The following is a 13,156-nucleotide window of genomic DNA, read 5'->3' as shown; positions in this document are numbered from 1 at the left end:
ACTCTGAATGGTTGACATAAGTACTAATTAATATTTGGATCCTTGAAAAGAAGATGCTGTGAAATTTTAGCTGTCTGATCCACTTGGCTCTGTTTGACCTACACGATTCTATTCATACCATTCATTTCATTCTGAAATACTACTTGAGCCAGTAGTAAGATAATACTATTTTACCTTTACCTCAACCATATGGTACCTAAAAGTGAATAGGAAAAATATAGACAGCTTAAGATTTCAGAATAATTAGTAGATGTGAAGTCAGTTTAGCCAGAAGGGGAAGAGGTTGTCCTTATTATAGATAGTAGATGAATTTGAAAAGAATAATACTATGTGGAAGAGACTATGACTAAAAAATGCTTGCACTGTATAGTCATCTCAGTGACTTAAGGCAATGCTGAGGAAAAATGCATTGATGAGCTAGAATTCTCATATTTGGGAATATAATTATTAAAATTTTAGAGTTCAGAATTTGTTGAGAGATAGGCTGAAAAGTCAGATAGATAATGGTTAAAATATCAGCTTTATCAGTGCAGATATGGAGAACATGAATTTCATGTATGGCCATAATGGATTATCTAATAGTTCACTTCAAAATTAAATTTACCCACAGGCAGAGTTCAGCAACTGAGGGTCCATGTTTCTGGGCAAGACCCTTATATTGCATGGAAGAAAGTAGGCATAATGCACCCTCTCAGCCTGGAGTTGACTCAGTCTTTCATACTCAGTTTTTTCTCCTTACTTTTCCAGTCAGAAGCCATGTCTTCTCCACTGAGGAGGAAGGAAGGAGTGAGGTGTGGGCAGAGAGGCCAGGAGTTTCACTCTAATTAAAATTCCTCCGCATGGAAACATGAGGAGTGAATAATACATTCTCTCTCTTACAATCAGTAGAAAATAAATGAGTACAACTGAATCAGATCTTTTCAAAAATGAAGTATCTTGCCTGGTAACTTAATTTCTTGTTCTCATTTGTGTAGCTTCCGTGCTCAGTATGCATGAAGTCATCTTGACATTAGCCATATTTAACATGGCCAGAAATCTTGAAGTAAATGCCTAATTATAGTATTTGGCCCACAGATGTTTAAGTATTTTTTTTTTAAATTTTTTTTTTTAACGTTTATTTATTTTTGAGACAGAGAGAGACAGAGCATGAATTGGGGAGGGTCAGAGAGAGAGGGAGACACAGAATCGGAAGCAGGCTCCAGGCTCTGAGCTGTCAGCACAGAGCCCGATGCGGGGCTTGAACTCACGGACCGTGAGATCATGACCTGAGCCGAAGTCGGACGCTTAACCGACCAAGCCACCCAGGTGCCCCCAGATGTTTAAGTATTTGAATGAAAGACTTTTGAGTACCCAGAATGGCTTCCGTCAATTCCAATACAACTTATCTACAGATGAGTATTGACACACAATAGCTGAAAGGTTAAAACACTGAAAGCTATTTTGATGTGGTCTTAGTAAGATTCATCCTAAAGGCACTGTTTTGCCTTGGCAACTATTTGAATCCTGGTTGAGACTGGGAAAGATTTGCAATGGGAATACAGTTATTTTGAAGGATCATAGTAAAAGGTTTTATTTGCTGGAGGAGACATGGTGATGGTCTTAACTGTGGCATTCTACCAGAAGTCAATTATTTTTCACCTCAAATCATGCAGAGAGTGTATTATGGGTAGTTCTGTCCTATCAGATGTGAGAGCTAAGCACATCTAAGATATACTGTTTGTTATCACTGAGGCCAGTCTGTAGAGGAATTTTAGTTAGTGCGTGCTGATGCCAGTCAACTATTATAGTTGGCTTGGTTAGTGCACTTCTATGGTGGAATACTTATGTGGCCAGAATACGGTTTATTCAAATCAGCGTTCTCTAAAGTGGGGTGGTCTCTAAGACGACTTACTGGAGTGTGGGAAGAAAATATTAGGACTTCTAATAGTGTTATTTTTAATTTTGAGTTTAAAAATTTATACTTTATAGTACACAATATTTTAAATAGTACGTGTTTATTTAAATGTAAATATACATATATTTGAGTTATGTGATAAAAATTTTTACTGACGGGGAGCATGTAATTAAAGTGTGAAGACTACTGCTCTAGCAGATGAGGTCACCTGCCTTTTTATTAGGGGTCAGGTGGATGGAGAATACAGACTTAAGAGTGGAGGGCGCACAGTGCACTGGTGAGGACACTACAACACATGCAAGCTCAGCTGTGTAATACAATAATGTATCACCATGCGGAAAGGAAAAGAGCTAATACCAATGAATATAACCTAGAAGTACTCTTTATTTTGTTTAAAACACTGTTTTTCAATTCTTTTTTTTAACGTTTATTTATTTTGAGAGAGAGTGTGCACGAGTGGGGCAGGGGCAGAGAGAGAGGGTGTGAATGAGCAGGAGTGGGGGTGGAGAGGGGCAGAGGGACAGAGAGAGAATGTGCCAAGCAGGCTTTGTGCTGTCAGCACAGAGCCCAATGTGGGGCTCAATCTCACAAACCGTGAGATTAAAAAGCCACCAGGAGCCCACTCTTCATTTTGCTTAAAAAGGAATTAATAAACTGTTAAACAGTATTTTAACTAAAAACATTGTTTTATAAAAAACTTCCAGGGGTGCCTGGGTGGCTCAGTTAAGTGTTGGACTCTTGATTTCGCCTCAGGTCATGATCTCACAGTTTATGGAATCGGGCCCCATGTTAGGCTCTGTGCTGTGATAGTGTGGAGCCTGCTTGGGATTCTCTCTCTCTCCCTCTCTCTCTCTGCTCCTCCCACACTCACTCATGCTCTCTCTGTCTCAAAATAAACAAACAAACAAACACAGAAATATAAAAAAACTAAAAAAGGATGGCTTGCAAAGGTGACTCTGCATATAGACTCCCCAAGTGTATTTGACTATTCCTTATTCCTTTAGTGGTTGTTGCCAGCACTAAAACCATTTTTTTTAAATTAAACAGGATTTATTGTCTCAGAGACTTTGTAGTATTACAACTACTGAATTTCTCTTATTTTTATAATGTTTTGATCAAATTTTGCATTCACAGCCAGGATAGAGGACAATAATTCCAATTGATTCAATTTTAGTTTTGTTTAATGTTTGTTTGTGCTGGCTTTCCTGCACTCAGTAGTGGCCATTCCTGTATTTTAAATAGCACAGCATGTTTATTTGATCAGGGACTCTAGATTGGGCACTTGTAGCTAGATGAGACATTTGAAGGCATATGGGCATGTGACAGGCATCTAGACCGATATTGGCAATGTTTTTTCTGTAAAAGGCCAGGTAGTCGATATTTTAGGCTTTGCAGGCTAGATGGTTTCTGTTGCCACTACTCAACCCTGCTCTTGCAACATGTTAGCAGTCTTAGACATATGTGAACAAATGGGTGTAGCTGAATTCCAGTACATCTTCACTTACACAAACAGGCAATAGGCCAGTAGTGTGTGGAGCTCTGATCTAGATTAACATGTCAGTATGGCACTCAATTCAAGAAGAGTCATGCCACAAAGTTTTAAAAAATAAGTTAGTTGTTTGAAACTTAGAATGTATTGTAGAAACATTAGAAATACCAAGTTCAGTGTCTGTTTCCATGGGGACAATTTTTGCTAACCTCTGTGAATGGCCATACTTTATTTCTTTGCATGCTTGGTAATTTTTTATTATTGTAATGTGATAATTCTGGAAATCAGAGTCTTCTCTCTCAGGGTTTGTTTTTTCTTTTGCTTATGTGGGTTGTAGTTAGGGATTTTTCTAAACTACTTCTGTAATGACTGTATTCTTTGTTGGGTATGCTCTCTAAGGATTTTGTTCTTTTAGTTTGTGGTCATCTAGTGACAAAGATTTCCCTGAATGCATGAAGCCAAGGGCAAAATAAATAACTCTCCTAGTCTTTGCAGATTAACTCTTGTGGGGCATTCCTCCAGTGTTTAGCTCCATTGTTTATGCCTCTGCCTTAGCCTTCATTTCCTTCTGGCTTTCAGTCTAAAAAGTAGCCAGAGGTGATAATGTAGAGTCTTCTTAGGTCTTTTTTGAGCATGTAGTTTTTCCCTGGGGATGCATGTGGCTTCCCAGATTCCCGTTTAGGCCCACATACTGGATAGTTTTTCAATATCCTAATTGTTCAAAGAATCTCTCTCCAGATTTTCCTTCCAGGCTCTTTGTAGATCTGTTGTTTGCTTCCTCTGTAAACTTTTGCCTCATGCAGCAGGGGTTGTCATATTTGCCTTTCAGTGTTTTTGAGGATTGCCTTCTTATAGCTGTCTTTTTGTTGTTGTTTGTTTGTTTTGCCCTGAAAGGGTTTCATGCTAGGCATGGGATGATTTTCATACTGTATCAGCAAATGATTTTGTGAATTAAATGCAAAAATATTAGGTAAACTTAGCTGCTCATGGGAAAAATGCAATTAAATTTATACTTTCTCTCCTTGAACCAATCATAGTAACTGTTAAGTCTCTCCTCTCTATTGTTATACCATTGTCATCTGGATCACCCTGTACAGTCTCAGCATCACACATTCCCCACTGATTCACTGAATGACTTTCAGCTCCCCAACATAGCAGTGCTGTTTCATGAGCCTCCAAATTTTTACACATGCGTCTGTTGGCAATACTGTTAAATTTATTCTTACTATATACTGCTAGATTAAATTTGGTTATATTTTGTTTGGGTTTTTTGCATGAAGGATATTTGTAATTTTAATTTCTTCTTCTGTTGGTTTTGTCAAGTTGTACTATTTAAGGAATTATTCCTTTCATCTAAAATGTTAAATGTATTGGTAGGAGTTGTTCTTAATGTCTTGTTTATTTATTTATTTCGTAGCATCAGTAGTGATGTTTCTCTTTTCCTTTTTGATAATGTAATTCATATTTTTTTCTTGGTAAGTTTTGCTAGGGGGTTATTAATTTGATTAGCCTTCATGAAGCCAGCTTTTAGTTATGTTAATTTTCTTTATTATATGACTTTTCTATTTAAGAGATTTCTGTTATTATTCTCCTCTTCATATTTCCTTTTCTTTTCTTTTCTTTTCTTTTCTGTTCTTTCTTTCTCCCTCCCTCTTTCCTTTCCTCCCCTCCCCTCCCCCTCCCCCTCCCCCTTTCCTTTCCTTTCCTGTTTATTTATCTTTGAAGGAGAGAGAGAGCCAGAACATGAGATGGGAGGGGCAGAGAGAGAGGGAGACACAGAATCCAAAGCGGGCTCCAGACTCTGAGCTGTGAGCACAGAGCCTGATGCGGGGCTCAAACTCATAAGCCGTGAGATCATGACCTGAGCCAAAGTTGGACACTTAACCAACTGAGCCGTATTTCATACTTCCTTTTGGTTTAATTTACTCTTCTTTTTCTAGCTTCTTGAGCTGTGTAACCTTGGATAATTGATTTTCAGTTTTCTAATATGCACATCAAGAGCTAAAATTTCTCTCTAAATGCTGGCTTAGCTTCATCTCATAAAATTTGATATGTTGTGGTTTTAATATTATTCACTTAAAAATATTTTCTAATTGTCTTGTTGACTGAGAGGTCTGTTACTTAATTTGCAACTATTTGGGGATTTTAAATTTATCTTTTTTTTGTGTGGTCACTCTATGGGACTGCTGCTAATTTCATTGTTTTTGGATGCATGATTACTGTAGCCAGTTGTTATTGATTAAATTGATTTAATTCAATTCTGGTGTTACTTGTTGGCATGACTTAAGAACAAGTGGTCATACGAAGAAGGTGGGAATTTATTTTTCTTACCGTCAACTCTGGCTTCTGAAGGACTTTGGAGGCTCAAGGTTCTCATGTGCCTCTACCCATATGACACCTTTCTAGGTCTTTGGGTTTTACTTCCTCTTAGGGGCACTCTCCTAACACTGGAGTTTTGCCATGGCAGCGAATTAGACTTTTTCTGTAATTCTGCTGGTCTCACAATCTGATCCTGGGCCTGTTTTTCAGCTTGATCTTCTTTCTGGCTTCAGGAGTAGAAATTGCCTTTAAATATGAGAGTCTCCTGGCTTTTACACTCTACCTAAAGCTGGATTGGTTGATGATGAACTGAGCCTTACCCGATGCTGAGAAAACTGTTCATTGCCAGGTGTCTCACTAGAGGCACTCTGCTGCAATTGACTTCCTTTCCCACATAAGTGACCTTTTATAGCAATCATCTAATGCCACAGTCCTTGTGATTACCCTTGCTACTGTACTTCTCAAATATTAGAGCTGTTGCATTAGCCTGTTGTCAGTGCATAACCTTCCACTGAACAAGTAGAAGTCTTAGTCATTGTGATGCTGTAGCTTGCCAGGAGTTGTTGCTACTTTACCATCTGCCCAGTGAGTGATCCAACCCCAGAATCCTGTCCCGAAGATCTGCTTCCTGGTGGTAACTGTTAGTTTGGTCACCCTCCCCTCCGCCACCCTGAAGCAGAAGTACCTGCTTTTACGCTGAGAATCAAGCACATGTAGTATACTTGGGAGATGCAGGGGTGTTGACAGAGTAGTAGAGAGGAGAAAAGTAGCCAGTTAGAAGTATGTTACCAAGTCAGCTACCACAGTGGGTGATTTGCATTTAATCCCACAAGAAAGTACTGGGGGAGGGGGGAATGTACTTCAGTATTATCCCAACAAAGAGGTAAGGAAGCTTGGGAGACCCTTACCAAATCATTCATTGGCTAGGGGCTGCCCCTCGGAGGATGCTGATTTATAGATAGGCACTTTCAGCTCAGCATATGCAGAGGAAGTGTGGGTTCCAGCAGCCAGAGGGGAGCCTTCAGCAAAGATGCAGGTGCTCATCTGAGGAAGTTAGGTTGGAATGTGTGGAAATAGTGAGGGGGTCCGAGAGGATATGGGGGTAGCACAGACACTGTCAGCTACTTCATAAGGTATGTCCGTTTTCAACTATGCAACGTAATACCAAATGACTTTGTGAAATTGTAATTTATTCCCATGACAACTCTTTTTTTTCCACATCTTTGCCAGTATTTGGTATTATTCTTTTTAATTTTGGCCATTTTGTTGTGTGCATAGTGGTGTGATACTGGGATTTTATTTTGCCTATCCTTGATTATTTTGGGGCTAAATATTATTTTGGGTCTAAATATTATCTTGGTTGATTGGTTTGGGTCTAATCAGAAAAGAGAATCACAGTAATTTTAACAGGAGAAGTTTAATGAAAAGAATATTTGACTGTAATAGGGATTGGGATAATGAGAGATTGGCTAGTAAGAAGTAATGGGAATTCCAAAGAATGTAGAAATGGTGGATATAAGGAGCAGCCACTACTATCCTTATGGTTGATAAGGAACACTTAAGAGCACCCCACCTCCTGGTCTGAGATCCAGACCTTGTTGGGAGGGCATGGCTGTGGCTCACTGAATGGTGCAGTTGCTGTAATGCTGCCCTGGTAGAAATTACTTGTTATCTGCCCTTGGGAATTTGTTATGTTTATCTTATTGGAAGATGGGGTGTGCTGTTTATGGGGCAGTGTCTCACTGAAGGCACTCTGCTCTAGAATTGTCTGAGGGGAGGTGCTGGGAGAGGCTGTTGGTGGCTGGGTTGCTGGCCATTGCATACTATAGGAGCCTGGTCCCGGAGAAACCAAGCTGCAGGAGCTTGGTGAGGAAGTACATTGGAACCACTAAGCAAAACTCTTTCCTCCTGCGATCTCTCTAGTGCACTCTGTTGACAAAGTATGCCAACTTAACATCATGCCATCTGACAAAGAAAAAATATTTAAAGGACCCAGATCCATTTTCACATAGGCAGTGTGGATTTTGAGGTGAGAGGCAATGGATAGTTGAACAGTCTACCCTTTGATTATTCATCCTCTTTATCCTTCCTTCTAAACATTGGGGCGCCTGGGTGGATCAGTCAGTTGAGCGTCCGACTTCGGCTCAGGTCAGGATCTCGCAGTTTGTGAGTTCGAGCCCTGCATCGGGCTCTGCTGACAGCTCAGAGCCTGGAGCCTGTTTCAGATTCTGTGTCTCCCTTTCTCTACCCCTTCCCCGCTCATGCTCTGTCTTTCTCTGTCTCTCAAAAATGAATAAATGTTAAAAAAATTTTTTTAAACATATATGAATTCTCCAACAACCAAGCAACACTGTATTTCTAAGAAGATACACGTCTTCAGCTGAAGTTCTCACCCTTTGTTCCAAATGAGGAAATACACAGTTCCAAGAACCATTGTATCTATGATCTATGATTGGTTGTATTAATTACTCTTCATATCTGGTCATAGTCATACTGAATATGCCATTATCTAAAGTCTAAATTGTCAAGTTAACTTACAATTTGTATGTAAAATAAACATGGGAAGGAGAGAAGATCTGCACATGACAAGCAAATAGAAACTATGTAAAGCTGTTATGATCTTTGTTTCTATGATTTGTTACAAGATGATAATTGATATCTGTGGTTTTGTTCTTCCACTCCTTATTTTTGTTTCCCCTGCTCTCACCTAGAATCTCAACATGTTGGGAGTTTCACCTGGTGGAATGATGCAAAGCCAGTGGGTTGAATTCTCGGTCATCCTGCTGTAGTTTAGATATTTTTTATGGGCCTGTCTTGTAGATCTCTCACCCTGTTTTAGCTGTGTTTGAATGTGCTGTAAACCTGTGCATCAGAATTACTTCTTATAGTTTTCAATTAACTGCCAAAATTTTAAATCTTGTCCTTTTGTCTTTTTGAATTTGGTAAAGCATATTTGTTTTATAGGACACATCTGATCATCTCTGTAATTGAAATATCTTCGGGTCTCTTCCTGTTGTCTGTTGGTTCTTATTTTGCTGTCTTGCGTCTTCATATGTCGTATTATCTTTAATCATGCTGGACATTTTATTTGAAAAATTATTGGAAGGAATAATGTGAGGCCTAGAATAACGTTACCTTTCTTTGGAGAGTAATTTTGTATCTTCTGTTAGGAGCTTTGACATACTGTCGGTTCCAGTATCACCTGAAGCCAATTGTAAGTCTTGGGGTTTTCTAACACCCAGTTGACTCATAGCTAGGCTGCAGTCCATGTTGTGGCTGGTTTATTTCTGATACACTCTTACCCTAGTAACAGGTCATTGTGTCTCAATTCCAAGTGCCATATTGTTTGAGCCTATACCTTTTGTGAGCCTTTGCCTTCAATTTTATCTCCCTCCCTCTATCGGGCTGCCAAAAGCACTCAACGTCCTGATGCTGTCTTCTTGATAGACAAGTCTCTCCAGAGCAAAAACAGCTCTGAATGCTTGCCTCCTTTTAAAGAATTTGCAACTTTTGGGTCTTGGGTTGGTAGATGCTACCATTTTGCTACTTATAAGATGCTTTTAAGATTTTAAAATTATTCCTTAGCTTTTTAAAGCTGTTTACAATACAGGGTTTGTCTGAATTACCTTATCTGGTGTTGTTGAAAGTGAAAAATTAGGACAAGTTTTTTAACCTGTTCTTTAAATTGTGCCTCAGTTTTCTCATCTGTAGTATGGGATTACTAATTACAACCTCATAAGGTTTTTGAGATTTTTAATTTTTTTTTTTTCAACGTTTTTTTATTTTTATTTTTGGGACAGAGAGAGACAGAGCATGAACGGGGGAGGGGCAGAGAGAGAGGGAGACACAGAATCGGAAACAGGCTCCAGGCTCCGAGCCATCAGCCCAGAGCCCGACGCGGGGCTCGAACTCACGGACCGCGAGATCGTGACCTGGCTGAAGTCGGACGCTTAACCGACTGCGCCACCCAGGCGCCCCTTGAGATTTTTAAATGAGGTAGCACATTAGGCGCTTCCAGTAGATCCTGACACATGGAAACGTGTCAATAAATGGCTCAATTTATTACTACATTAATTTGAGAGTATTGGAATTTGTTCTTGAAAACCTTTTCCAAGTATAAAATAGCCCCTTTATTACCTAAAGTAATTTGCAGGGATTATGAAAGACTTACAAATAACATTCTTTTTTTGACTGACATTTCTGTCAACCATGATTTAGGTAAATGAAGCTTTTTGTTTTTGTTTTTGTTTTTGTTTTTTCCCCTAGTGTATTTGAGACTTTATACTATAAGGAAAATTTAATTTATCTAAAACTAGATAATGACACTGAGATCTATGTGCATATGTGTATATTATGTGTGATATATGTGTTTATGTATGTGATAAAGACTGATAAGCCCTTGTGTGTATATGTATATGTTTGTATATGTAAATATATAAAGGCTAAATGGGAAGATATCTTAATTATTTAAAATATGGTCTTTTGTGGATGAAACAATTGGATTGGAGCTAAGGAGGTACCAATGAAGTAGAACTGAGATCTTGTTTTAAATATTTTTAAATTCTGAAAACTGAAATTTTTCTTAAAAAAATTAAAAAAAAATTTTTAGACAGAGAGTATGAATTGGGGAAAGAGGCAGAGGTGGAGAAGGACAGAGGGAGAGAGAGTGAGAATCTTAGGCAGGCTCCATGCTTGGTGTGGAGCCCAACATGGGTCTCCATCCCACAACCCTGGGACCATGACTTGAGCTGAAATCAAGAGTTGGGACACTCAGCCCACTGAGCCACCCCGGCGCCCCGAAAACGGACATGTTTCTAATGGTCTTTTTCTTTTTTATGTTTTAAATAGAGGATAATTATAAATAGAAGATAGTTACATCAGCAGTCCTGGTACGTGGGAAACAAATTCAGTGACAGATGGTAGCTGTTCTTATGGTGAACATAGCATAGTGTATAGACTTTTTAAATCACTGATTTGTACACCTGAAACTAGTATAATATTGTGTGTTTACTTAGATTAGAACAGATAAATAAATAAGTAACTTACTACTTGAGAATGAGTGAGAACTACAAAAACAAAAGCCAAAAGCAAATACAGCTAACAGTGGGACTCTGAAGCTGGTGTGTACAAAACACAATTGCTCTGGTTCATTGAACTGCATCTTTTAAAGTGTGTTTGACCTTCCAAGGTCTTTTGCCTCCACCTTATTTGTGTACAGATGCAATTTAACTTCATCTATGTTGCATCCAGATTAAACCCATCAGCACAATATTCAGTCTTGCAGTGTGTGTGTTTTTTAAAAAATATTTATTTTGGAGAGAGAGAATGTGAGTGGGGTGGGGCAGAGAGGGGGACAGAGGATCTGAAGCGGGCTCTGCGCTGACAGCAGAGAGCCTCATGTGGGGCTTGAACTCACAAACCGTGAGATCATGACCTGAGCTGAAGTTGGACATTTAAGTGACAAGCCACCCAGGCTCAGGTGTGTTTTTACTGTGTAAAATAAAACCAAGTATGTCACGGTTTAAAGAAATACAAAATAAATTCTTTTAAGATGTAGAGAGATGTATGGCAATTTGGAAATTTTCCTAATTTGTAAATAATTTTTCCGTGTTAGAAAATGCTACATCCTGTTTCTTTGATTTGATGTCTTTTTAATTTTCTTATGCTACTCTATGTCTTAAAGTTACTTTAAGGTACTTGTTTTCATGATTTTGTTTTCTAGGTTAACCGAACCTTCTGGATATTTAACAGATGGTCCAATTAACTATAAATATAAAACTAAATGTACATGGCTAATTGAAGGCTAGTAAGTATATAATTTGAATTAATTTATTTTATTCTTAAATGATAAAGAAGGTGATCCTATAAATGTTAAAGCATTATCTTATAGTGTAATTTTGTAGTTTTATAGTTCATGCGATTGCTTATAGTTTATTCAGTCATTATTCATGATATTTTTAAATGAGATTTACAACTTTTAGATATCACATTTAATATAAATTATAGTACCCCTTTACTTATGATAGTAGTTTGTTACATATATTTTATTTTTGAGTTATGTTAGTGTGGCAGTAAATTGAGTAGGCATTTTGGCTTGCTTTAAACATCTTACGGAGTTTGAAGATGCCATAGAAAGTATAAAAATATTCCATGCTGAATTATGCCATTGGTTCATACTAGTCAGCATTTTAGTTATAAAATAGTTATATATATGTTTTAAATAGAAGATAAAAAAAGAACATTTTGTAGGAGAGAGTTAATTATCCTTTTATAGTGTTTTTCAGTAATTGGGCTTGAGATTGAATTGATCTATTTAAACATACTGTGAATAGATCATAAATGAATTGATAGAAGTTATTTTTGAACCATTTTATGATTTGGAAAATGTTTTTTTGGGGGGAGGGTTACTTAGAAAGTTTTTAGAACTTAAAAGTTATTCTCTGTGCATCTGTGCTCTCATTTCGTTTGTGTTTTACTTGTTTGTTTTTTGTTTCTTAAGTAAGCCCAGTGTTGGGCTTGAACTCATTACCCCAAACTCAAGGGTCACATGCTCTACTAACTGAGCCAGACAGACACCCCCCGCCCTTCTCTTTTCATTTTGTTCATTTGTTAATAGTATATCAAGACCTTTTGATTACAATTTCAAGACTATATTGGTTGGGGCCTTTAGTTAATAAGGACTGTGTAGAAATGAGTCGCTACTTTTTGAGTGTTGAATTTTAGAAATCAACTTTATTTAACTGTAATTTGCATACAATAAAATGTATATTAAGTGTACAGTTTAATAAAGTTTCAATAATGTAATCTATGTAATGTCCACTTTAATCAAGACATAGAACATTTACTGCTGACTAAATTTTCAGAAAATGGTGATTTATATATACAGCCTATTAATAGATTTTGAAGTTGTATGTCATTTTTGCTATTTATTTATTTATTTATTTATTTATAATCTCTACACCCCACATGGGGCTTGAACTCATGACCCTGAGATCAAGAGTCACATGCTCTTTTGACTGAGCCAGCCAGGTGGCCCTCATTTTTACAATTTAGATATGACTATCAGTCTTTTTTGACGCTGGTGACTTAAGAATGCGTAGAAAGTTTTCTGTAAATAGGTTTTCTTATACAGTATTCTGTTAAAAATTTTTTTGGACTGTGCTTTGAATATTGCATATTAATTTAAACTTATTTTAATAATTTTTTTTCAGTCCAAATGCAGTGTTAAGATTAAGATTCAATCATTTTGCAACAGAATGTAGCTGGGATCATATGTATGTTTACGATGGAGATTCAATATATGCACCTTTGATAGCTGTTCTTAGGTGAGTAATTCTGTTTAATTGATGAGCCTATAGTTGTAGAAAAGTAACTAAAATTTTTGAATTTTAAATATACCGCTCTGTGCTTTAAAAAGTCCAGCAGAGATATTGATTGCTAAATTTCAAAGGTGA

The 13,156-nt window shown here is 37.5% G+C and overlaps 1 protein-coding gene across 6 annotated transcripts in view; it reads left to right on the top strand.

Moving 5' to 3' along the window:
- The window catches only part of ATRNL1 (attractin like 1), a 774,559-nt gene that overhangs the window by 19,302 nt on the left and 742,101 nt on the right, over positions 1 to 13,156 (top strand). For 5 of the 6 annotated variants that reach the window (XM_078434862.2, XM_078434861.2, XM_078434859.2 and 2 more), the window contains exons 2-3: positions 11,425 to 11,508; positions 12,914 to 13,027. In XM_078434862.2, coding sequence (XP_078290988.2) covers positions 11,425 to 11,508; positions 12,914 to 13,027 — 198 coding nt within the window. Of the gene's footprint in view, positions 1 to 11,424; positions 11,509 to 12,913; positions 13,028 to 13,156 lie in introns of those variants that run through there. The other variant, XM_078434864.2, reaches the window with a different exon arrangement.

This window comes from Panthera onca, chromosome D2, assembly GCF_046562875.1.
Source record: "Panthera onca isolate mPanOnc1 chromosome D2, mPanOnc1 haplotype 2, whole genome shotgun sequence".
NCBI classification, from domain to species: Eukaryota; Metazoa; Chordata; class Mammalia; order Carnivora; family Felidae; genus Panthera; species Panthera onca.
The sequence above is the reverse complement of the archived record's forward strand: the minus strand, read 5'-3'. Positions and strand labels throughout refer to the sequence as shown.